At 43.6% G+C, this 27,211-nt stretch overlaps 1 protein-coding gene across 3 annotated transcripts in view; it reads right to left on the bottom strand.

The window, feature by feature from the left end:
* The window catches only part of LOC136750794 (sex comb on midleg-like protein 2), a 44,749-nt gene that overhangs the window by 6,722 nt on the left and 10,816 nt on the right, over positions 1-27,211 (bottom strand). For 2 of the 3 annotated variants that reach the window (XM_066705864.1, XM_066705862.1), the window contains exons 2-12: positions 22,579-22,697; positions 19,941-20,009; positions 19,582-19,652; positions 18,340-18,574; positions 17,750-17,838; positions 17,257-17,500; positions 4,532-4,803; positions 4,035-4,170; positions 3,092-3,295; positions 1,832-2,014; positions 1,272-1,397 (exon numbers count right to left, since the gene is read on the bottom strand). In XM_066705864.1, coding sequence (XP_066561961.1) covers positions 1,272-1,397; positions 1,832-2,014; positions 3,092-3,295; positions 4,035-4,170; positions 4,532-4,803; positions 17,257-17,500; positions 17,750-17,838; positions 18,340-18,574; positions 19,582-19,652; positions 19,941-20,009; positions 22,579-22,600 — 1,651 coding nt within the window. In that variant the 5' untranslated portion in view covers positions 22,601-22,697. Of the gene's footprint in view, positions 1-1,271; positions 1,398-1,831; positions 2,015-3,091; positions 3,296-4,034; positions 4,171-4,531; positions 4,804-17,256; positions 17,501-17,749; positions 17,839-18,339; positions 18,575-19,581; positions 19,653-19,940; positions 20,010-22,578; positions 22,698-23,666; positions 23,813-27,211 lie in introns of those variants that run through there. The other variant, XM_066705863.1, reaches the window with a different exon arrangement.

Genomic DNA, 27,211 nt, shown 5'->3' on the forward strand with positions numbered 1-27,211 from the left:
GACTGGAGACGCACACACACACACGCACCATCAGACTGGAGACACACACGCACACACACACACACACAACATCAGACTGGAGACACACACACACACACACACCATCAGACTGGAGACGCACACACACCATCAGACTGGAGACGCACACATACCATCAGACTGGAGACGCACACACACACACCATCAGACTGGAGACACACACACACACACACACACCCCATCAGACTGGAGACACACTGCCCGCAGCACAGCACTCCCTGAGAGCAGACACTCTTCCATGTTCCCGGTCGGCCCTGGGTGGTGCTGAACACTCACACCGTTCACAATTCTTACAATCTTACACAGTTTATTTTCCCCTTTCGCATAAAGTTACGTAAACAAACACTAAAAGAAAGGCACTTTCTCTTGGAAAGGATTTGCACTGTTTTGTTCCACCTCTAAAGCAGAACCCACCCTGATGCACAAAAACACCTCACAACCAAAAAAACTGAAAAACAGTGCGGCCTTAAAGTGACATCGATTACGCGCTCCCAGCTCCAAGAAAAGTCTAATATGTGTTCAGTGTTGTTCCTTCTCTCAGAAGACAGCGGCCTTTGATGTCAAGATCTGACAGACACATGATTTATTTTAAACTAAACAAAAAGGGAGAAAGACGAGGCCCCTCCCTCAGAGCTGCTACACAAAAGGTTCACTGTAGAGTTTCCATACGGAGGAAAACTCGAACGTTTTCAAGCTGGATGTAAATACCGTGTTACTGAAAGGCACCATTGAGTCCCATGGACTGCAGGCTGAACAGAAATCTCAGGAGTCAGACGGGTCCGATAGAAAACTCACTGATGGATCGCCCTCTCATGCGTGTGCCTTGATTAATAAATGAGCCGGGCCTTTAATTAAGGAAACGGCCGCATCAATGAGAGTGCTTTCAAAGGTCAAGGATGAAAGGATGAAAACTAATGGAGATTAAAATACTTAATTGCCGCCACACCGTTCTCAACATGATGACAATGAAGTTTTCAGCTACTTCAATTAACTGCCAGGCAATTAATTAGCGGAGGGAGGGGACAGGCCTGCGCAAGTGCAAACTAAGTGACGTTTTGATTTTCTGGTTATACTTTTTCTCACACAAAATGAACTAAAAAAGCAGTAAATAAACACACAAGAACCAAAATTCCACAGCCCAGCCTCAAAACTTTGGTAAACCCTGGCGTGATCCAGGCTGTTTTGCTCAGGCCCACTCGGGGCTACCTTGGCCTCGTCTCGGGAGTCCGTACCTTCTGATGGGTGCGCCTCGGTCCGCAGCAGTTTGGGAGACAGCGGCGCAGTGTAGGGCGGACAGTCCTTGGAGAAGCGCTTGGCCCCCCGGTTTATCGATAAGGCCTCCGACGTCTCCTCTTTCACTGGGGAGGCAACAGAGTCACGACTGTAACAAACATGCCACACGTGACACCACGACTGGTTACCACCAAAGCAAGCCATGCCTCCTGTTGTTCTTCCCCTTTGTTACTTCTCTCAGTGGAGGCGTGACATTTAGGTTTAGACATTTAGACACCGAAAGACAAAACGAGAGGGATGACACTGTTTTTCACATCTTTTTAGTCACGTTTAATCCGCGAAGTCTCTCACGTTCAGATTGTTCTGATCCGGCTTAGGAGCTTCAACCTTGTGATGCTTCCCTGATCGAACACCAGAAATCATCACAAGAATATGAATTATCGGGGAGGTCATATAGATTCCGGTGCGTCGCGAAAGTTAAAGTCTTAGCGTCTGTCCAAAGTGTAGACTTCCTCACTGGACTTGACCGGAGAGCAGAGAGTGTCCCGAGAGGTCCTACCTGACTTGCTCCTGTCGTAGGCGGCGTGCCCGTGCACCGCGGTCATGTAGGGGCTGAAGGGCTGGCTGCTGAACAGGTTCTCGCAGCGCAGGTTGTGACACAGCATCTCGAGGAAGCGCAGCACGAAGGAGGCGCTGTTCACCGAGGGCAGCTGCACCAGGTGCTTCCCTCCGTCGAACGAAGCTGAGAGAGCGAGGAAGGGAGAGGGAGAGAGAGAGGGGTCAAACCCTTTGGCATATAAAAAAATAACCAAAGTTAAAGCGTCATGTTTTGTTTCCCTTCCATTCTTTTCGGGAATTCCTTTCTTGTTTCTCTCTCTCAAACCATGTCGCTCGTGTTCAATATTTACCGCAGGTGGAGGGTACAATAAAAAGTGCCGCTGTTAAAACACGAGAGCGAGGCTGTAAATCTATTCGCCATTGCGCCCTGATGGGGGGGTTGATAACGCTGGAGACACCTCGGCAGAAAGGTGGTACCCCCCCGCAGGGAAACAGCGTTCAAACTCACAGGGCTGATGAAGGGAAAACAAAGCCTGCGTCTGACACCAGTGAAAGCCCGATTTGACCTGGGAAGTCAATTCTGGGGAAGATTTTATTTTAAATTTATTCACGAATGTGCTTCACTTTAAAACAAGTTATTTCTGGAGTAACACAGTGTATAAATACCCGACTTTTTAACAGCCACGCCATCACAGCGTCTCTCTGTCTATGCGCTCAAGCTCACTTCCTACTAGATGGTGAAACAAATGATCCATTAGGAGAAGAGGCTGTCTATGAGCAGGATTAACAGCCTCTCGGTCCACCATAGCAGCCGCCGAGGATGTTACGCACGCAGCCCAGGGAGCGACGGCCGAGCCAGCGGGGCCACAGCAGATGGCCGGACGGGGCCGAGCCGGCAGACACAGCCGCACGACAACCCCCCAGGGAGAAACCAAATCTACCGACCGAAAACCAGGTTATGACGATGTTGTCACTTCTCATTGCCGTGGGGGTTTTCTGAGGGAGACTCTGGCTGCGATATCTGTGCTCGCGCGTACAGAAGTTGACATCAGTGCTATCTGTGGATATTCCCGCCTGGTTTTTCTTCATGGTTTCAACGCTTGTTTGTTGAGATCCACCTTTTTGATAGACTGTGCGTCTCAGTTTACACCAAGAGGAGAAATCCACCGATCTCCTTCTCCAGAAACGTGCTGGCACCACCGCGCCCGCTGAAATAAACACACGCTCTATATTGTCCCGATTGTGTTCTGGTCTTCCGTACCTGAGATGAGCTCGCCCCCGTGGTGGCCGGTCTTGAGGAAGTTGAAGACAATCTTGGGCTGGTAGGCGCAGTCCACACAGGCCTGCACTGCCTGCTGCAGCACCACGTTGACCGGACCCGGGCCGAAGTGGTCGGACAGCTGCTGCACCTGCTTCCGGTCCAGGTGAGGCCCGCAGTTCCCGTGTTTGTTCACGTAGACGCACACTGCAGACCCCCCGGGGAAAAGGGCGTTAGATTGCGGCACGGTCATGCACAGGCACGTGTGAAGGCAACTTTACTGCTTAAATATGCACACACACACATTTACACCTCTTCCCTGATATAACACAATCCTCATGAGCACACTTACCACGTTACAGGTGAAAACGCGTTCACTTTGGCCTCCAGCATTTGCCTTATTATTAGTCAGCAAATCATTTGTGTTAGAGCTGACATGTTGTGTGCTGTAAATAAATCTGCTCTACAATTCAATTAAAGTTAAATTTAATCTCCTTTCTTTAATTACAACAATTATTTTATGAGCTACAGATACAGACAACACCGGTACTAAACACTTAGGAAAATTAATTTTCACATAAAATATCAGAAAACCCTTTTAATTAAACATCCATCCAGACATCCATACATTCTTGTATTTAGCAAATAGGAGCACGGGCCACTCTGTCACTTAGCCAGCTATGTTATACGCAGATCGTTAAGTAATATGAACTGTTAACTATTAAATACTTTGGAGGCGGGAGTTTTTACTTACAGAAAAGGTTCAAATTAAGCTAAAAAGGTAAAGAAATCAGCGCATTTAAACTGTCAACATTAGAATTTGAAGAATTGCCAAAAAGATGACAAATGCGCTCAGCTTTTACCATTTTTACTAGGACTCTGTTTTCTTGTATTTCTGTGCCTCTGTAGGTAAGCGGGCGCGTGAGTGTTGTCTGGGGGGCGCTACCTGTGGAGATGACTGCTGGGTTCGTGTTGAGGTGGTTGGGCCCGTCCTTGGACACCGGAGTGCTGCTCAGCTTGGTCTCTGGAGGGGCTGTGGGCGTCCGTGCTGGGACTGGGCTCTGGATCAGCCGCGGCTTCCTCTGAAACAGGGATTTCGATCGGGTCACGGATTAGGTCAGTGTAGGTCTCGGGCCCCGGGTCTCAAGTCATAATATCAAGTCATCTAACAGCATATCCCTGAATGGGTGGTTCCTATTTAGATGTGTTAGCATGTCAGTTTAACCCGAGGAACCCTAATGGCAGAAACGCAATAGGTCTTTAGTTTACCACTTCATAAATCAATAAAATGTGAAAAATAAAATAATTAAACGAACTGAAACAACTCAATTAAGGCCAATCTTCAACGACGCAAAACTGAGACTATCAGAAAGGACCAATGGGCCTGGAATGAGTTTGCAAATGGCCTGTTTTCAGAGCTGGGAAGTGGAGGCAGTTCAGTACCTTGCTCCCGGGCTTGGGGCCCTTCTTCTTGGGTTTGGGGGAGTGCTGCAGGCTGGAGGTAGATTTGGCCGCCGCGCTCTGCGCCGCCGCTTCAGCCGCGGCCTTCAGCAGGGCGAGGGTCTCACTCTTGGGCCGCCGCCCCCGGACCCCCTTCCTGACGGGCAGCGGGGGCAGCGGGGGCAGCACGGGGGGCTTGTGCGCGGACTGCATGGAGCGTCTGTTGGGCTTGGCGGGAGAAGACACGAATGTTGGGAGGCTCTTTGGAAGGGTGACTGGAATGAGAGGGAAGGACACAGAGTCAGGCTGCGGCGCAAATTAAAACGTTATGCATAGGCTACAACAAGGGGAGCAGGTTTTCCCATTTATATTTGTTTTCATTTCCCACTTCTACTGAGCAGCTGCACATGGATGAGCTAATAAACTAATGCACAGGGAGTAGTTACATACATATATATATAATATGAAAAACAGAGCACATCACTGATCAGAGGTAAACACGCATGACGGACACGGACACAAGTAGCCCACGCTCGTCTCTTTCAAGTGCAGCCCATATACACTGGGAATCAATCAGAGTGCTGACGTGCATTTAGCATGATGCCAAGGAAGAATTGGGAGCCCACATGCTGCATGTATGTGAAGATCAAATACATTCAGACACCAAACCTTTCATCTTCTTCCTTTGAATCAGAGGCTGCAAAAACCTCAGCCCTTTGATTTATTAGTCTACGTCAAAGTTTCAGCCGAAAATCAGACATGCATTTGATGTGTAACACTTCATTTTCTCAAAGACTGTTTTTATTTTCATTTTCCACTGGTGCCATATCTCTGAATAACAAGAAAAAATAGCAACTGCTAAGCAGAAGTGACTGAAGAGGACACTCGGTCTCGCTGAGGTTCGAGTTGACTTGCGCGTGAAGTTCTCCCTGATAATTCGTGCTGGGAAGTTCGAGTGTGCTGTTCAGTCTTTTGTTTCAGGGTGCACCTCCCCCAATTCATTAAGCCTTGTAACGATCTTTAAATCCCCTCTCCCCTGGGAGTCCCCCGCCTGGCTCTGGTAGCGCTGACAGCAGAGACACACAGGCTTCGCGGCTCCTCGGCTGCCTTGTCTCTCCCGGCTTCAATGTGAAGCGAGCGGCTCCTGTTTCAAAGGCCACCGTTTCAAAGCTGACAAGACTTATACATACATACATACATACATACATACATATATATATATACATATATATATATATATATATATATATATATTTTTTTTTTTTTTTTTCTTTTTTCTAAGAATTAGGCGACACATATCATTCACACAGAGCACAGCAAACACGAATGTAGTCATGATGACAATATTAGACGTGTATATATATATATATATATATATATGATTGTTTATTAATTTGGCAGAGTTGTCAGTGACTTGTAAGTGTGTATATGACAGCATGTTTTTTTGACACACTTCGGCATCACAATAATTTTAGATGTCATTTATGTCTTTCATCGTTGTTTCTCTGCTCCTAAAACATACACATTCCTCTAAAACTTTCTATATACCACCGCTATGCTGAATTTATTTGTCTTATTATTTTGTATATCTGTTCTTGACTTCCTGGAGTAACAGTTGCTCTTTGTCACTCTTAATCTGAACAATTCAGTTGAACTGCCAGCTCTTATTAACGAAGCATTTCTCCATATATCTTAAACCTCGAGGCATGAAAAACACAACAGCACAGTTTAAGTTGCGATCTTTGCCAGTAAGCCAATTCTCTTGAGAGGAGAGAGAGACACACACACACACGCGCACGCGCACGCACACGCACACGTACCCTTTACAGCCCATATAGCCCTCTGCTTGCTGTATTTATTTTGCTTTCTGTGGGCTGTGAAAAACACTGCCCATCTGGGGAGAAACAGCACATCTGGTGTTTTTAACAATGTTATTAAATCAAGTGGAAACTGTCAACTGGCAGCTGAAGAACAACAACAGGACAACATCATCTAAAAAGTCCCAAGAACAAGATTACAAACACAAATGTGTATCCATTATGCATCTAGTTATTAGGAATGCATATGTCGATTATTTTGGGGAAAACATTCAATATCTTAAAAAAAAAAAAAAAAAAAAGTGTTATTTATAGTGAGAAATATATATTTTTCTTATCATAAGAGGTTATATGTTGTCCTAGGCTTAGCTGTTCATTCTATATAACAGGTTTATCAGCTTGGGTAATAAAGATGCTCAGAAGCCGTGTGATATTAGCTTGAGGTAGTACTATGAATCAGATTAAATTAAATGCAATGCAAAAAACCAATACAGTGCTTCTCGACATCCGTGCAGCGTCTGAAGTAATGTGAAGTAGTGAGAAATCCAAGTTACTCAGCAGCCAGGATTGAATCGTCTCTGTATAATAAGCGGGTTTCCTCCTTCTCTGATCCTTCCTCTTTCACTTCAGACAACTGCTTGAAACGGCAAACAATGGGGCAGCCCTGTCTGGAATTCAGCAACTACACCTTTGATCAAGGAGTGCGTAAAACACTCCACTCTCACTCTCACTCACACACACACACTGCTTACAATCATACAAATCCACAACGCTTTGCGAGAAAGATTAGAGTTGTGGGGGGGGGAGCTGTAATGGTTACTTGTGTTACCAAGTCCTTTCACATGCACCTCAGTTTAATAAAAAATCAGCACTAATTGGGAGCAGAGAGGACACTGACGAAGTGGCGCTCAGGAGAGAGGAGTGTTTGAGCACCTTCAGAGATGTTTTGTTGAGCTGTGTGGAATAGTCAACTCGTCAAGACACACACGCATGCAAATACATACACGCACACACACGCTCTCAAATATACACACACACACACGCAGACATACACACACGCAGACACACACACAAACTGTGTCAGACTCAGAGCTCAAGCACGGTTCTAGGACTGTCAGTCTTTCACTTAAGAGTTGCAATTGAGTGACAGTTCATGTAATACACAAACAACAACACAAAAAACAGGGTTGCGAGGAGATTTCCACAGAAATCCTCCCACAGTATTAAAGAGGCATATGGAGCCGATCACGATGACTTCATTTCCATGTGACCCAGTGACCTGCATGTTGAAAAAGGAGCCTGTTTCAGCTACAGGCTCTGCTGTGTGTCGGCTGGAGACTCAGGGAAACCTCTCATTCATTACACTCTCACAATATTTACATTTCACCCATTCTGAGTCTATTGCCATTGTTAGCTCTCGTTTTGCGTCTGACATGGCTGATATTCTTCAGCTCGCTGGAAATAATAACCACATGTCAAAAACTGGGCTGCATTGAACTGACTTGAGCATTATATGGCATTCGTCATTGTACCTTCGGGGAGTTCAATAAAACAATACCATCTGCACGTATATAATATATCACAATATTAGCTAAAGCTTAGAGGAGATACTTTAGCCTACACACAATCACACACACACAAACACATATGTGCTCACATTCACATATTCATTCATTCATTCATTCATACAATTACTTTATTGATCTTTTCATTCAGTTTATCTTTTTTTTCTTCCAAATTAGATTTAAAATAAACAGCAGTATTAAATGTTACTGTTACAGTCTTTTTACTGTTCGGCAAGTTTAAAAAAAAACAACAACATTGTCCAAGTACAAATAACCACAAACTGCAAAAAGCTTAAAAGTTACTATATAACTGTCCAAGATAGAAAGTGTAAGTGAAACAACATCTCTTCAATTGTAAAGCAATTTTAGAAACACATTTCTCTTCCCAACGCTATTACATTACTCCACTCCCCCTAAACAAAAAAAACTCTAACTCAGCCTAAATACTACATTATTTCATTACACAGACTTTCCTTTTGTTTCCTGGCATCAAACATTGTATCAGAAAGGCACGAAGCATGGCCAGCACAGACTCCACAGATAGAAAGTTCGATGTTCTGAGAAGCAACAGCTACACAATGAGCTTTCAATTCTCCTTTATGCCAATACGTGCAATATGAGAATGCCTAAATATAGACATTCCTCTGCCTCCAAAAAGTAACTTTTCTACTATTGAATCATTAGCAGCAGAGCAACACAGAGGAACGAGGCACAGAATTAATCTGTGAGGGAGAGAGACGAAACAAAAGCCAGGCAAAACTCACCAGGGAAGAAAGGGTTAAGTTTATGCATCCAAAAAAGGGTTCCCGGCCTCACCTCGCACACCCCGACGTGCCCGGGAGTTCAGTCCAGTCCGATGCGTCGCGCCTCACTCCCTTACTCTGACTGAGTAAGTTGCTTTTCTTAAATCGAGTAGAAAACCAACAACAAAGCCCATGCTGACAGAGCTGCGCTGCAACTAACAGTGAATGAGCAATGGCTTATTTGCATTAGAGTAAAAAGGGGAAGGGGGTGTGTGTGTGTGTGTGTGAGTGTGTGTGTGTGTGGGGGGGGTTGCCAGAGCTCATATGCATATTATCAGTGGGCCGTATTGACAGTGCCCATCAGTCACCTGCTCTCCCAGGCCCCTCCCAGGCTTTCAGGGGGGGCAAAAGGTTAAAATGGATCAGAGGACCCAGAGCGACAGGAGAGCGGAAAGGACTCCTGTTGGCTGCATTAACAGGGCGGCATGTACCCCTGAGAAGGGTTTGCACAGTAACCCAAGCCTATTCAGGAGTCCCAAGAGGACAAGCTGAAAAGCGGCTTCAAAAAAGCAGGAAACAGTAGCGCGTAACAGCATTACCCAGCTTGAAAAGTATGTTAAAAGAGCCCCTTTCTACATCTTAATGACGAAAGGCAAGGCAGACAAAGGAACCCTAATCTTCAGCAAACGCAACCTTATACCATTCATATCTGCAGCGTGCACTTCTGCAGGGGTCATTATTTGGACGTTGTCTTTAAATCTGAATTGTCATTATTGTGATTATTTTTTTATCCGCTCATTTATTGCTCCTTGTTCTGAAAAACTGAATTAAACTATTGACAGCAAGACTACAGCAGCACTATATAAGATGAAAATGTGTGTAAATATTTCAAATGAACCTCTAAGAAGCATATCTGTAGTTTAGTGTCTTGTCTGTTTGCTTGTTTGCTTCTTTATTTTTGTAAAATAGAAAAGACTATGGAAATCAACAGTTTAAATAATAGCCTTCACAAGACAATTGCTTCATCTTTGCACAAGTTCAAAAATACTGCTGATGCAGCAATTTAGCAAATCTTTTTAAATTAACAAGCACTTTTCTGTAAATTATTTGTCCTCTGATCCACTTCTGAAAACCGGGACTAAAATGCCAAGGTGGAGAACCAAAGGCACCGGATAATTAGCAAACGGGCCCCGAAATAATTGCCTTTTCTTAATAACTCTTTAACTAAAGATCAGTTTAATGAAGCCGTCCGACACACGGCTCCTTCTCTGTGGGCTTATCGTCTCCCTCATCCACCTGATTGAGGCATCGTTAGGAGAGTTAGGCTGATAATTGAAAACCGAGTCAAAAGGCATTCATATCACAAAAGCACCCTGAAGCCACGCAATAAAACTCAGGAAGCAAAGGATGAAACAAAACCTACATTCTGCACAGCCTCACCTCTCAACAACAGAGGTTTACACTCTTGGTCTTGTTTGTTAAAGTTTTGCACCAAAATATTAAGCATTAGGTTAAAAGCAGCAGTTTAAAGAAAAGAGTATTATTTTTACATGCGGCAAACCTTTTAAAGTTCAAATGATAATTATGTCCATTTAAATCTTAATATCTGAAAGGCTTTGTAAATTAAACTGTCACAAATTATTCTGTGACCCTTATGCATAAACTTGCAGAAACATTTTCTTAAAGATGCTGAACCGTACTACATCTTTTCGTATACCATTTTCTTATGTAAAAGAAAGACCAAAACACGCAATGTCTGTGGACGAGAACACCTCCACACTTTGAACAGGCTTTTCGATTGTCACCACCCTCGCTGCCTCCTGATGTTGCTATGCGACAGAGCGAGAGAAAAGGGTGCTTTACACTGATAACAATCAAGCATCGATATATAAGGAGTACAAATACAGTTTCTTAATGTGGGTGAATAGGGAACCCATTACAAATTCACCACATACTTAAATAATTCTGCTGACTCAATTCAGAAGAAACAATGCAAAGGTAACACTGACGCAACAGATTCCAAATAGTGCCGCTGACAGACTGCCAGTTACACTTCATTTCCCTCCACTTAAGAATATGCACGTGAAAATGTGTTCTACTGTAACATTTAATCTGAAAATTATTTACATTCGCCAACATCAAGAAAAGTACAACTGAATCCAGTACAGGAAACTGTCAAGCTTTTGGCAATTGCAACTGATGGACTGTCTAGATCTGTCTGATTGCTGTAGATGCTACCTTTATCCAATTCCATCCGTGAAATCTGAGCTCAAATACAAACATGTACTCACACACATATCATTTTTTAAAACAAGGTTGAATAAAAATGTATATATGACCGAAAGTTCAATATTTGAACAGCTTTGTGTGTGAGAAGCCGTGTGTTTTACCAAGTATTGCCCTGCTAGTCGAAAGTAGTGCAAATGCACGATTTAACGGAATGGATGACTGGAAAATGACTCGTGCCTGATCGTGACTCACTTATGTCTGTCAATTTTGTATCAGGTGAAAGCTAAAAAGGAGCTGTACTGCAGACACACAATGTGGCACACTGCATTTAAACATTTACACAAAGGAGTTTTAGTATCTTGACAGCAATTAAAGTCACCACACTGTGAAACTCCTCATGTTTACATGGCCTTTTCCACAGAGGTGATTTATGTCCCCTGATGTGTGTGTGTGTTTGTTTTTCTTCTGTTTTCTCCCCACATTTCACACCACAGTGTGCGTTTTAAAGCCAGCACTCTCAATGCTAGCCTGTACAGGGCTACACAACATCAACAATAGAAACGCCACGGTTTAAAGCTGAAACTGACAGCATCGTCTCAGAAGTCTCACTGGAAGCACTATCTTTGCTAATTAGTATCTAATTTGAGAACAGCTGATCCGGTTCTCATTAAACAATAGGGTCAGCTCGAGTGACAGGATGGTGGAGGCGAGTGTAAATCCCCCGGGCCCCAGTGGGACACCGCGGAGCCCTTGCTCTTTTCGACACACTGAACGGAAGGGGTTCTGCTGTGAACCCCATGTAAAGAAAGGGGAGGTATAATTGTGCTTATTTAAAAAGCAATCTCCAAGTGCCATTTCATCTGGGCTGCCACTCCAGTATAAATCCTGAGCAACCAGTTGCAATGTACCCCTCCCCCCGGCAGCGTCTGGAATAATAAGGGGTGAGCCGAGAACATTATAATTGGAAGTGTTTTTTGTTTTTTTATATATATTAACATGTTTTCTCTTTAACCGGTTCTCTTCTTCGGAGTTCAACATGTACAACACAATATTGGAAAACAAATACGGTTTGAAATGTACATTTCTTTCTAAATCACGGTTACCAAAATAGATTTCTCCCTCTGACAATTTGCATGCTTTACAGATGCATATGCGTGTGAAAATGGCAGGTTTTTAGCTTCTCATTATGCTGATATTAACTGCTTTATTCACATTGGTTTCAAATTAGCAAAAGGCAAAGTCATTAAAAAATAAACATATACTCTTTAACAAGTATAAAATATACATTTGTTCAACTTTAATGAAAGGTCTGTACATTATAATGGATAAGTACTAACATGTGGCCATGTATTTGTTGCTCGTATAGGAGGGTAATTATTTATATTAACATTGACTACTAGTTTTTATAATTTTAGTAGTGATTATCTATTGATACAAATCTACCTTTTATGTTCTATTTAATGGGCAGTAAAGCTGCATTATTCTTTTGAACATCAGCTCAATGCCTACCCTCTAATCGCTATATCTCCAAATACAAAGGAGCAGAGACAGGCCATTTGATCCTAGTATAGTTCCTTACAATCAATTTAGTACAAAAAAAGGACCACAGAATTTTCTAAAACATTTTCCCAGCACAAGAAAACAAACTCTAGAAGTTAGAAGGAACTTGTCTAATACTCCACTGTCCTCTATGGTACAGATACATGGTGTTTGTAATTGAATTAATTCTCATGTATAACTATTACAGAGCAGACGAACAATTCAACACTAGCAGTACAGAGATACTGAAGTGCAAATCCTAATCGGTGAAAAGCAATAGATAAATAGATAGACAGACAGATGGATAGATACAGATAAAGACAATTTGTTCTGCTCTTTCAAAAGTGTTGCCAAAAAAGACACTGTGGTTAACACATACCTAAACATGCAAATCAGTGACGAGAGGCATCTGGTGTGAGGAAGCGTGCCTTTCCTAAAAGCTGAAACTGTCGGCTGGAAATGTAAACCAGTGTTGGCCACTCTGATTTAAACACAAACATGCAGGACAATAAACAGGCGGAGAAGCCCATAACAGACTCCAGGGACAAGCACTGGGGAAGGAGAGCCAACAGGAATGTTTCTAGAGACAGATTTAAGGTTTTTAGCCAGTTGTGATCTTATCGGTGTTTAAGCAATGAAGACAATAGATCTTATCCAATGAAGTTTGCGTGAACATCACACACATACAGGAAAGTAATATTAATTTTAAAAAAGACAATCTATTCACTCTGTGGCAGAAGGAGGGATATTGCAGGGTAAGCGATGTATAGAAGTATAGAACAACTGCTCCTCTATCAAAATACACCAATCAGCCATAACATTATGACCACCTGCCTAATATTGTGTAGGTCCCCCTTTTGCCGCCAAAACAGCCCTGACCCGTCGAGGCATGGACTCCACTAGACCTCTGAAGGTGTGCTGTGGTATCTGGCACCAAGACGTTAGCAGCAGATCCTTTAAGTCCTGTAAGTTGCGAGGTGGGCCCTCCATGGATCGGACTTGTTTGTCCAGCACATCCCACAGATGCTCGATTGGATTGAGATCTGGGGAATTTGGAGGCCAAGTCAACGCCTTGAACTGGTGATTCATCAGACCAGGCCACCTTCTTCCATTGCTCCGTGGTCCAGTTCTGATGCTCACGTGTCCATTGTAGGCGCTTTCAGCAGTGGACAGGGGTCAGCATGGGCACCCTGACTGGTCTGTGGCTACGCAGCCCCATACGCAACAAACTGCGATGCACTGTGTGTTCTGACACCTTTCTATCAGAACCAGCATTAGCTTTTTCAACAATTTGAGCTACAGTAGCTCGTCTGTTGGATCGGACCACACGGGCCAGCCTTCGCTCCCCACGTGCATCAGTGAGCCTTGGCCGCCCATGACCCTGTTGCTGGTTCACCGCTTTTCCTTCTTTGGACCACTTTTGATAGGTACTGACCACTGCAGACCGGGAACACCCCACAAGAGCTGCAGTTTTGGAGATGCTCTGACCCAGTCGTCTAGCCATCACAATTTGGCCCTTGTCAAAGTCTCTCAGATCCTTACGCTGCCCATTTTTCCTGCTTCTAACACATCAACTTTCAGGACAAAATGTTCACTTGCTGCCTAATATATCCCACCCACTGACAGGTGCCATGATAACGAGATTATCAGTGTCATTCACTTCACCTGTCAGTGGTCATAATGTTATGGCTGATCGGTGTATATATATATATATATATATATATATATATATATATATATATATATATATATATTAATGCAATAATAATAATAACAACAATTTCAAAGTGATTTCTTCTACCATTTCAAAATGTACTTCTAACCCAGAGTTTCCATACAACGCAGATCACCTTTCAAGAGTCATACCACAAATCTGCTGAACAGAAACAAAATAATACAGAAACCAAGTAACGCAAACCAGCAGACTGCGTGTGCATATAGGGGATCTGTCCGGGCGAGCAGGAGTTAACGAATGTGCGTTTGTACGTGGGTGTGTGGCAAAGCGGGGGCAGACGGCACGCAAGGATAGGGCAAAATAATTAGCATTTCTTATCGCATTTCAAGTATGAAAAAGAAAATAACAGAGATGCGCCATGAATAGAAGTGAGAAGCACAGATCTGCACCTGATACAAATGAGAATCCTAACGTTACCTTGGGCTACACGAGCAGCAGAGGATCAAGGCAGAAAATCACATTTGTCCTGATAGCAGAGGAAGGCTATTGGCTACGCTCGCCGGCCCCGGAGGTTTCTGTGGGATTGCGGCTCTCGTGTTTATGAGGTTTAGTTATACAAGTCAGCTGTAGCTTTAGGGTCTGTGGGCTCAAGGGTGCCCCGGTTATAAACACTGGAAAATATTACAAAATGAAGTATGATCTGTACATCAAACTAACCATAGATTGACCATGTTTACCGAATCGCTTGCTGTAGAAGCCGCAGTTGCACACGTCTAGAAGCAAAAGCCATTTTGACAGCAGTGAAATAGAAAGCATTTTTGTTGTTGTCGAAAGCCAGAAAGTCAGATCTGACATTGCTGTTAACACTTCTGTAATTCTCTCCTAAACAAGAATTCAGGGGTTTGGACGACCCCAGAAGACATATATAGTAGAAGGTAAATAGAGTATATGTTGGCCTAGACTTGTGCTTGGTGGAAGCGAGGTGCGAGATTGAGGTTGTCCTCCTGCTGATCTCTGATCTCCTAACATATGCAGCAAAGACACATATCTATAGATACATCCACAAATACAAATACACAACCTGCAAATAGCTAAAACCACAGCCAACGCAATGTCGTTGACCTGGAGTTTTGGTGGGGAAACAGCTCTCATACGTGTACGAGTAATCTGTTGTGTGGGTTTAACAGCATTTTCTGACTCGCACACACACTGACCCCACACTTTCCAAACAAACACCACCAGCGACCAGAAGTAAAGGCTAGGGCGCTCTGTGGCCAATCGAGAGGTACGGCAGTTGAACACTTCTCATGACTGAGACTCTTCTCACAGCCAGCGCTCACCAGACACGTTCGACCACAGAGACAGCCCACAGCCTGACACCACTGAGGGCTCGCCACCCCCGAGACACTGACTTTGTCTGTGTGACAGCCAGTTGCAACCTCATCTAATCTCTTCTTGCGCAGACTTACAGGCATTTTTGACAGAAGCTCAGTGGTTTTTATTTCACTTTTGCTTTGAAAAACAATAATAATGATAAACATCACCATCACACAAGTTGGTGCAGCACTTATTGCCGTCATTTTGGTATAAACAACTAAAACAGGCCATTTCAACAGTCTATGAGAACACTGAAAGATTAAAAATTGATTTCTTGCTGCGAAACTTCCACACTCTCAGAACAGTGTAGCGTGCATACGCTAAATAGCTAAACAAAGAAACCAGTATATGAGAACTGAATACAGTCCACTCCAGCCATGGCTTCAGAAGATACCCTGAGACAGAGAGCAGAGAGCAGAGAGCACTAAAGCCCAAACCATATCTTCACTGAAGGTTCAAAGCAACAAATCCCAGAGAGAAGCACCCTTACTTAGAAACAGCCAACAACACATGCTTCTTTTCTGAACCCACGAAGCACATGACTGATCTGGTTGAGAAAATACCATACAGACATGGAACATACATAAACTGTCATATTTACAATGAATACCACAACATACCAGTAATTGGAGAAAAACAATATCCCAAAGTAATGTTTACAATAATGAAGGCAGAGACCATAACCTTTCCCATGTAGGGCATTGTGTTGAATGAATCAGCCCAGTTATAACATGAATGTGCACAACACAGGGTTACACACAGAGCACAGGGTTTCACACAGAGCACATGGTTTCACACAGAGCACAAGTTTAAACGCACAGCACAGGGTTAAACACACAGCACAGGGTTACACAGAGCACAGGGTTACACACAGGACAGGTTTAAACACACAGCACAGGGTTACACACAGAGGACAGGGTTACACACAGAGGACAGGTTTAAACACACAGCACAGGGTTACACACAGAGGACAGGGTTACACACAGAGGACAGGTTTAAACACACAGCACAGGGTTACACACAGAGGACAGGTTTAAACACACAACACAGGTTTAAACACACAACACAGGGTTACACACAGAGCACAGGGTTAAACACACAGAGCACAGGTTTAAACACACAACACAGGGTTACACACAGAGCACAGGGTTAAACACACAGAGCACAGGGTTACACACACAGGACAGGTTTAAACACACAACACAGGGTTACACACAGAGCACAGGGTTACACACAGAGCACAGGGTTAAACACACAGAGCACAGGGTTACACACAGAGCACAGGGTTACACACAGAGCACAGGGTTACACACAGAGCACAGGGTTACACGCAGAGCACAGGGTTAAACACACAGCACAGGGTTAAAAAATACATTCAGCAACCACTGCATTTGTCACTCCTGTCCTGCCACAGCAAAACCAATGAAGCCCATAACAGCCATGCACTGTAGTGTCCTATACAGCCGCCTCCAGGCCTCCAAAATAAGAGGCTTACTCTGCACACCAACTTTAGCAGCTTATTTCAACTTCAAGATAGCTCCCTCTCCCCCGAGGCTAGGCTCACCAAAGACTGGTGTTTCACTCAACACTTCTTTTCCTTAAAAGCACCTTAACCTGAGTAAAGGCTGCCACCCATCAAAAACGCACGCAGAGGGAATAAAAGTCCGGTTTAAGTAGATCGAAACGTTATAACAAGATCTCTGAATCTCATATCTGAGCAGAGCTGCCGTTCAATAAAATGAAGCGATCGCCGCTCTGTTGCCCTCTGGTGGCGGGAGCTCACCGCTGTTGCCGGGCGGCTGCAGGCTGTGCTTGGTGGTGGAGCACCATCCCACAGGGAAGATGTCCCGGGAGTCGTATTTACACCAGTAGTCGAAGGCCCCTCTCCAGCCGTCGAACATCACGAAGATCTCGTCGCCCTTGACTTCGCCGATAGTCGCCGGGCAGATCAGGTAGGGGTTCTTCCGGTCCACGGCCTCCAGCTTCATCCCGGGCTTGAACCCGTTCTGCGAGGGCTTCTGGGGTTCCTGGAGACAGACGGACGGACGCAGGAACAGGTTAAAGGACGATCGGAAATAAAAGCCCACTGAAGTTCAATTACTTATTCAGTAGCCATTCCTCAAAGTTAGAAGCAGACAAATTCAACAAACACACAGAACAACAACACACGAGTTTGAAGCCCCTCTCTATAGGATGAGAGGTTTGCATTAAGGGAGTGAAAATGGAACATCGAATGAGGGCAGAAGAGCAAATCTGAATATCCAAAGAAAACAGACCTTTTTAAAAGCTGTCGCTGGCGCCATCTCCGCTCCACTCAACGTCCTCAAAAGGAACATTGGCCACGAGGAAGCGTTCATCCTGAATCCTGCAAGACCATGAACGCACCAGAGTCAGACACCCCCGCTGGTCAGAGGTCGAGACACAGCTCTCAGTATTAGTATTGGTCAAACATCAACGCTGTATTAGAAACATTCCTGAACAGTAGGATACTTGTTTAACTATATTAATTTAAAATTTCAGAAAACTTCAGGTTAGAGTAAGTTTAATTCAGCTCTAATTTTGACACTTTTCAAGAGCTTGGCCTCTTTAGTTCCACCTAGTGGTACATCTTGATTAAGTTTTTGAATTTTGTCATTTTAGAGTTCTAGAATTTCTCCCCCAGCGTTGTAGTAAAATCTGAAGCTCAAGTTCTCGGACGACTGAAAATAAACCTGAGATCAATGATGCTTTAAATTCTCCAACGAGTTGAATACCATGTGGACACCTGAGGAGTGAGAAATGTTTTACATCATTATTTCCAATCCTGGTGGGGTGGACACCCAACCAGGCGGGTATCTCCCATGATGCCTCGGGCAGGAGTGCTCACCCAGAGGGGGCTGCAGCATGTCCCCGTTGTTCTCGCAGGTGCCGATGGGCTGGATGTCCGAGGAGTCCACCAGGCGCCAGAAGTCGTTGGTGTTGTCGCTGCCGTCCAGCCGGAGCCGGAGCCGCGCGCCCGTGATGCCCATCACGGTGGCGATGCACACAGAGGTGAAGTTGCGGGGGTCGTGGGCCTCCAGTTTCATGCCCATCTTGAAGTCATTGCTGGGGGGGATCCTGGACTGGAAAGAGAAGCCCGGATTCATTGTGTCAAAGAGGCTCAGCGTCAGTTGATGAGGGTAACATGAAGGGAAGGGGATATTTGAAATGAATATAAACACTCGGAAAAAAAACGAGGGGCACGTAAACAAGACTCGGCTTTCTGGCAGCAGTACAGCCATTGCGGAGAGCAAACACTTTGTGGGGTTGTTTATTTAAAGTGTGGCTTGAACCTTTACTGGGAGGGGAAAGAAAAATCCATGTTGCATGTTAAGAAAATTACAACTTTTTCTTTCCTTTTTTCTTTTAAATCAAACATGGCTGAAAATTGCAACCAAAGGGCAAATAACAGGGATGGGAAAGCTTGAGCTTCAAACTCCATCACAAGTGATTTGACATGTACGCCCGCAGCTCCAGATACATGAGATATGCCAACGGTGGAAGGCAAGTCATGCAAAGAGAAACATCTGCCGGGATTCACGGGGTTTGTGATAGACTGTGCACCGGTCTGAGTACAGTGTGGCTTCTCTATGGCTTGGGGTTGTGAGTCATCACTGTAGCAGTAACTTCAAAATGAAGGCCTGTCAGGATAAAACAGCCGCTACTAGTGGACTGAGAAAAGACCAAGTACAGCCCCCCATCTGAGCCCTGCAGTAAATTGCAGGCCATGACTGTGTCAGGAGGGTCTCAAGTGGGCTGGACAGATATCACCTAAATCATCTTCAAATGAAAAACAGCTGCGTTAACCATTCACTGTACTGTTTCTCCATATTAAGTAATTTGTTAATGAATTAAAATAAAAGTTACATTTCTACTTAGGTGAACACTTAGGCTTCTCAGACCTTTGACCTACCCATGAATGGCAAATTAAAAGCTGGCACCCTATCTACAGATTATTTTATTGTCAGAAGCCACTTTCTACCTCTTATAAATGCAGACGCCACAGGGTACAGCTTTGTGATCCGTGGTGAGGTGAGAGTTTTGATTTGGTCAAGGCCAGAGTAAACATTAAAAATCATTAACAACCTACCTGTCTAAAACAGTTAGGGGGAGCAGGCAGGGCTCCTGTTTCCTTCAGGTACTCCTCCCAGGTAAAACTATCTGCAAACAAGACAAAACAGTCAAAAATACTGGCTACATAAATAGATACGGTTTAATTTGGGGCTTGTATTACATTTATAACCTTTTAAAATATGTGTGTTTTTGCATGTTTATGAGTTTCAGCCACATGTAGATTCATGTTTGGACAGTAGAGGGCACTCTAAGACAACTTAAGTGAATCAGGACAATTCAAAAGCAAACGGTGAAAACAGAATATGTATTGAGTAGCTTCAACTCTAACATTTCTGATTCAGTCTGTTCAACAGGGGTGTTTGTTCTCGGTGGTACCTTTGTTCTGGGAGGGCCCAGGCGAGGAATGGCTCCTTCCTGGTTTCTCTTTTTTGCCATCTTTTTGGTCTAAATGCAAAAGACACACAATGTTAGGCTAGAGTTCATAGAGAAGCACAGATCCGCACCATGAAAGATGTTTTCTCAGTGTGAAATAAACTGGGGGAAACAAACATTCACTACACTACAGGAATACCCTGTTTCACATCAACTAAACTGACTCTCCTGCTTTTAGAGGATTTATGGTAACCGGTCGAGACAGTCATGGCAGAATTTGCAATGTTCACCACAACAACCCAGCAGCGAATCAGGCACATTTTTAAATATAAAAAATAAAAAATATTGGACGGCCCTTTATCAGTTTGAATATCGCAGTCATATTAAGGTCTCTGATATACTGTAACACTTTCAACAGTTCAGCAAATGAGAGCCTCTCTCATATTACAAGAGATCACTGTCCTCCCTACTTTCACAGGGCACAGCACGTTTGAAAGGGTGGTAAAGCCCCACTAATAATGACTAATTGATTGTAATTAGTCCTTGTTTGGAAAATAAACGAGTCAACAAACGTGATTGCTTCCTCCGGAGACGAGCTCAGAAACACAGTGGGTAGTTTACAGAAGTCCCTGCTGAACAGGACATTCGGTGAGAAACACTGTGGGTAACACGAGCACCTCCGAGAGAGAGTACTGTTAATATCAGAATGAACACCCCCCTAATTGATGAAAATGGGTCAAGAGGTGGGAGACACTGGATCTGACAGCCAGGATAGGATAATCAATCAGTGTCACGTCTAGAGAGGAACCAGGCCGATCTCCCGCTGCAGACAATCTAATCACAGAATCTCATACTTTATATTTCAACTGACACAAAATACAACAAACGCGAACAACTGAACGACAAAAGGTTACAGAGCAAAGTGAACTATGAGAAACTCCTGGGATGGATGAAGCAACAGCAGCATAGGAGACTACGTGTGACAAGCACTAAGGAGTGACTAATGGTGTCCTGTACTGGTCACTGAGGTTTAAACTCCCACACCAATCTACAGATCAGGATGCATCATTTACAGAGGCTGAACATCCTAAACTATTCTGCTGTTGTTTTTAACAGCACCCACTTTTACCCGGTGAACTCTGTGCTATTTTACACATGAGCTGATGAACCTGAAGAGCAGGTAACAGTGACTGAAACTGCTGAAGTAATTCATAGCGTTCAATATATAAAATGTCAACCCCCTCATTACGCCATCTTCCCCTTTCTGTCACGGATTTCCATTTTCTTACTATAATCAATGCGGGGTGGAATCAGATTACTGACAGCTTCCCTAAACAAGACAATCGAAATGGAATATTATGAAACACTAGTCCTTTCTGTAGGTTGGTTCTATGAGACCTTTTCCTAGACTGCAAAGAAATAAAAACATAAATACATACACTAAACTGTTATAAAACAAAGCATTCTGCTCCCATTCTGCCCCCAGTTCCCCCAGTCTGCTCTCTCAGCTAATACCAGCTGTTTGGGGTGATTAACATTTTCCCAGTTGTCTTAATTCTGTGAATCAGATCCTGTGCGACAAGTCAGTGCGCAGTCAGTGTGACGTATGTCAGGCAAGTGTCAGTGACGCTCACGGCAGCACGTGTAAAACTGATCACGAAAGGAATATTTTTGACACCTTTTCTTATCTCAGCCAGACAGAGATGTAATTATACATACCCACAGCTCTATTCATGGTAAAAACGAAATGAATTAACTATAAAGCCAGCCCCCCAATTATTGTTATTTTTCATTATTCAAAGCATTTCATGAGCTGCACAACAATAGATAACATGATACATCCTATTTCATGGCATAACTCATATGATTAACTCTGGGTGGCACACAGGGGGAAAATTACAGCGTAGTAGGGAGGAGTGGGTGAAACAGTTAATAGGATTAGTGGGAGGAGTTAGGCGGGTGTGCCGTGAATGGCTTCTTAAACCAGGTGTATTAAATGAAGGTGGCCTATTCACCTGTCACTCATGCAAAGGATTTCTGAGACACTAATTCATATTTCCCTAGTTTGTACGTCTGTCAGACCTATATAAAGGCTAACCTGTTTCTGAGTTTTCAATTGATCAGAATTGATGCAATTATTTGCAAATTAAAAAATAAATATATACACTTATTTTCAATTTCATTCGGTCCATTTTTTGGTTAGTTTAGATGACAGCTAATGCACGATCACTGGTGTAGTTAAAATGTCCCACAAGTGCTGGATTACACAACGAGAAGCAGTCATTGCATCATAACTCAGTATCTCCCCCTTGATCTGTGATTGACCACCAGACGACAGCAGAGGAGGCTGAGAACAGCTTCCCAGGCACATTTAAACACAACAAAAGGGAAAAACCTACCTGATCCTGATAACAATAAGTGTGCCAGGGCAGCAAATCGTTATATAACCTTTTACACACTTTGTTCAAAGCCCAAGTGCTTTATATAATCCCTGGACACACAAAGTAAAACAAAAACACAAAATACCGTTTGAAAGGATGTCAAGTAAATAGCAGAAGTAAGTCATAACATGTTAAAATACAAACACATGCAGCGCCCCCGGAGTCGGCCGTTCCTGTGGAGCTGGTCATAAACTGGTTACCTTTTATTGAGGTTCGGCCCATGCTGACCACCTGTAGGGATCCCTCCTCCACCAATGGTCACAACTGGAGCCAGGAGAGCAGGCACTCAGCTTCCTGCTTCAGGCACGATACCGGCGTCCTGGAGACAAGGAGACAGGGAGGGAGTGAGGTACGTGTCGGCAACACAGGAGCGTCCAGCACCGCGTGCAGCAGTGGGGTTCGAGCGGAGTGGAAAAGGAAAAAGGGAGCTGGGATATTCCTATAGCTGCTCGTTCGCAGCAGCCTGTCCTGAAGATTGATTACACCCTTTTGAACTAAAGTAAACCTTTATACTGGTGGAAAAAATAAAGCTCTCTCTCTCTCTCTCTCTCTCTCTCTCTCTCTCTCTCTCTCAGATGTCTTTACTATATCACATATCCTCTCTCTCATCTGTGGATATTTTATTTCCTAAAATATGTCCTGTTTTCCCTTTCTGTTGAGCACAAGGGCTCAAGGGAAGACAAAAACTACCACTGCACCAGTTGTCATCATATCTTAATTATTTTTCTGGTGAAATATCCAGGATGTCCGTACGAATCAAATGGTCAAATGCTTTGTTTTCATTTGTTCTCCTAGCTGCTACAATCATCTTGTAACACGTAAGTCTTGAAGCGGGTTCACAATGTTAAAAAGAAACCACAACACAGGACATGAAAGAACCAACTGTCTCCACAATACCTCAGTGTCTTTCGCTTACTCCACATCTAGACACGTCAGTGACAGATTGTCTTTAATTAGCCTTTGGGTCAACGCTAAGCAAAGACAGACTTAAAAAAGAAAACAAGAGTGATGCAGCAAAAGCTTGGGCTATAGTTACACACACCACATGGACTGTGTGTTGTGTCACATGGTGTCATACCATAAAATACGCTTTCAGACACCTGCGACTACTTCTACCAACTGCCAAAGTGAAGGGTTAGACTTTTGCAGATTTTGTAGAGAAAAGACTCAAATACAAGAAAGATGAAAGGGAGAAGAAAAAATAGAGAGCAGATTTTGAAATAGACTCTTTGAAATACAGAAATAAATCTCAGATTGTCCTTGTCAGACACATCCGTCTTGCTCTCACCGAACTCTGCCCTGTCCTACTCTTCTTTACATCAAAGAATCCACAACTCTGATGCAGACCCTCTGCTGGAAAAGCTTTAGTTCATTTCAAAAGCCAAAGTTTAACTGCATGAGGTGTTCGACCTCGACAACGGTTCCTGCAGATTTCCATGGAGAATTCCTCCCAGTGCCCAGTGCAGCTGAGAAGAGAGGAAAAAGGCAGAAAGCTTGGGTTCCTCTCTGCAGGGACACAATTCTCAATTAAACCCCATCAACCAATAAAAAGAGTTCACTGAGAAACTTTGGGATGGTACGGGGTGTGCCAAAAAAAATCCCTGGCATACAGCAGGCTACAAGTTTCCCCAAAGTGATCTTCCTGGTTGTTGCACCATGTCTCACAAAGGCTTCCGTGTTTTTCTAACGATATAATTTCCTTTATATCCATTCAACAATTGTTAATCTGTTATTTAGGCCCCTTTTCTAGCAGAAATATCACCAGCTTTTAAAGGAACTGAGGCAATAAAAGAAGAAGAAACTGAAACTATGGAGCCAAGACCCAGTGATTTGTCACCCTCATTTCAACAACGTTTCTCACGAGAAGTGCGAAAGCTTTTCCCAAAAAAAGAAAATCTTACGCACGCACCAGATATGAAAAACTGTCAAGTATTCCCAAAATGTTTCCTTTTTTTTTTTTTAAGAAAAGCAATGCACAGCAACCAGAACAAGGTCTGTTATTTATGGACCACTTACACCCAGTAGAATGGACTGTGCAATAATGTCAGTAGGTGTATTTTTTTTGTACTGAATAGTTTATCATAGAATTCAAACCACTACAGACATAAACCTTACTGGGCTATACGTTTAAAAATATATAATGACTTATTCTTTGAACATTAACTTCATCACATCACAATTTATTGTAGCCTCATATCCCAGAAGCTTAAATGATCAAAGCTCTTATATTTTCCAAATGCATAATCCTATTACAGTAAATTCAGAAAATGTACTGCAGAGCAGAGCGGGCACACGTGTAAGTAGTACAGACCTTACTGGTATCTGATCCAAATCAATAAAGACTAATTTATGGCCCTACAGTGAGTATACATTTTAAAAGTACATAAATAAAGGCAAGGTAACAGCTTCGTGCTAATAAAAACCAGGTTTGAATTTAATGGGCCACATCCCTGAGCCTCATTCCATTAAGCCTCAGTCCAGAAAGCACATGTTGCCTAGTAGGGAATGGAGATCTAAAAGCCCTCATCTGTACATAGTATAAAGAGTCCCTGTACAGTAAGGAAATCTGCACAATTAAGGACAAGACAATGAAAGACAGCATACATAGTTCAAAGCCAACCCAAACCTCAGACCGACGATACAGAACATGACACTGGGGCTCAGCGCGGTCAGGATCTTTCTTCTTCGCGGCAAAAAGGCGTGTTCCTTAGTTCCTCCCATTTAAAGCCTAGGCTGCCACCATCAAAGTACAGTATGCACAGAGCTTTTTCTCGGCTTCCTAAAATAAATTTGTGTATATCTATATATCATCACCATCAGCCCATATCGATCCACTGCTGTATTAAGGCTCCCCAAGTTGTCTCCACTGGTTTCGATCTACAGCTTCTCTTTTCCACGTCATGCCTGCAAAACGTATGATTTCATCTTCCCATCTTTTACGTGGTCATCTTCCAAGTCTTTTTTCATCTCTTGGGATCCATTCAATAGCTTCCTTTGTCCTTCTTGGAGTGTGTCCGGCCCATTGTCCTTTTAACATCTTCACTCTTTCAATGATGTCACATATTTTGGTTTGTTCTCGGATCCATTCATTTCATTTTCTATCTCTTCTTGTTATTCCAAGCATATTATATATAATTATACACTAATCTATAATTAGTATTCGTGTCTGGGACAGGTTAGTTATAAGGTGCAAGCCGCAGCAACATTAATGCATTGTTTGTATCGGGGAGGTTTCTCTACTACAGTTGCAAACCCTTCAAGGTTGAACCTAGTACTAATAATATTAAGTCATCAATCCAGCATGGGGTGCTGAACTGTATTATTATTATCATATTTCTGTGATGTTGGGAAATTGAGCAATTTCCTCCAGAGATTACAACAACCAAAGATATCCCATCACAATATACAATGGGGAAACTGCCAATAAGCCTTGATGCGCTGTGCCGATTCACCAAGCTGTGCTCCGAATTGTAAAAGAGCATTCGTTGAAAGTCTGTGGCAAGGGGGCAGCCAGCCATTTCAAACCAATTAGGATATTACAAAGAAATGCAAAAAACTGATACCAAATAACTGATAGAATCTGGATGGCATCCACGGTGTACTTCAATTCGAAAAGACACAACAACTACTTCAATGTCATAAATGAAGCCAAACCCGGACAGAGCAGGGGAAAGGAGACAGTGGGGTAGGCAGGGCTTTCTAGGAGGGTAAAAGTCACAAAAGGAGGAGGGACATCTAAATCTCTCACAATGGCCAGTTGACATCAAATTGGGAAAAGGTCTTCCTGCTATTTCAGGCACACAAAACACTCCAAGCCCCTCACACAAACACCCAAGCCACGCCCACTTCCTGCGGTCTTAGTGGCACATCCCACCGGGGGGTGCGGCCATAAAGATTCCCAGGCGCAGTGAAGGGCCATTAAACGCTGTGCATCTGGGGAAGGTTGCCTTCAGAACATGAAAAGGATTCCTGCGCTGCTCATTAACAGCTGATGTCTACATTTCATGCCCCAAGACCATCTGGGACAGCGGTGCAACAGACACCAAACACTTTGGAAACGACCTGAGAGGAAGTGTTACTGTGCAAATTAATTTAACACCCCCTTGCCTGCTGGTCAAAGGGAGCTGACGTGGAGATTAAACAGAGCCAATTTCCCCTATGAAGTCTGGATGCTGAAGCATGATTAATTCAACATATACTTACTTACTATGAATTTCCCATTCGGACAGGTGCGAAGTGATTCTAACCCACAACCTAAAACACAGAGGTTTACTCCTTTAAAGAACTGACATAATTACAAGATGCTGAAATTAGCGCCGCACCGCCATAGTGCCATGAGTTATTCATGTAACATTCATCAGGCAAGACCCACCAGATCGATTCCGGCGGCTGCGCTGTGCCATGGCAGCAATTTGTGTGACTAATTGCCAGTCAAACTTACAAAGGACAATAGCTAATATTTGTGACTTCTGAACCGTGCAAAACTACAGCATAACAAGATCGCACACAACGTTCCCTGCAGGTTCGCGCCACTTCAATGGGAACCGAGCGGCTGATTCCTGCACTGCTCATTAAGTCCCAGCAGGGAATGAGCCGATACAGAAATTGTGTCCAAATCCCCCAACGGCTGCAGCAATGTCCCTTCTCACATCGCTTCCCTTGAACACATTATTTTATCACACGTGGGCCCCGACTGGTTTACCACTGATCAGGAAGATTCAAAACCATCATCTCAGAATTCCAGAAAGAAAACTAAGTAGAATCCAAATGCATTCTAGAACCCCGAATGTTCGTGCACATGACAGGAGGCGTTTCATTGTGCCGGGGTCACAG

This window comes from Amia ocellicauda, chromosome 6 (assembly GCF_036373705.1).
Source record: "Amia ocellicauda isolate fAmiCal2 chromosome 6, fAmiCal2.hap1, whole genome shotgun sequence".
Lineage (NCBI taxonomy): Eukaryota > Metazoa > Chordata > Actinopteri > Amiiformes > Amiidae > Amia > Amia ocellicauda.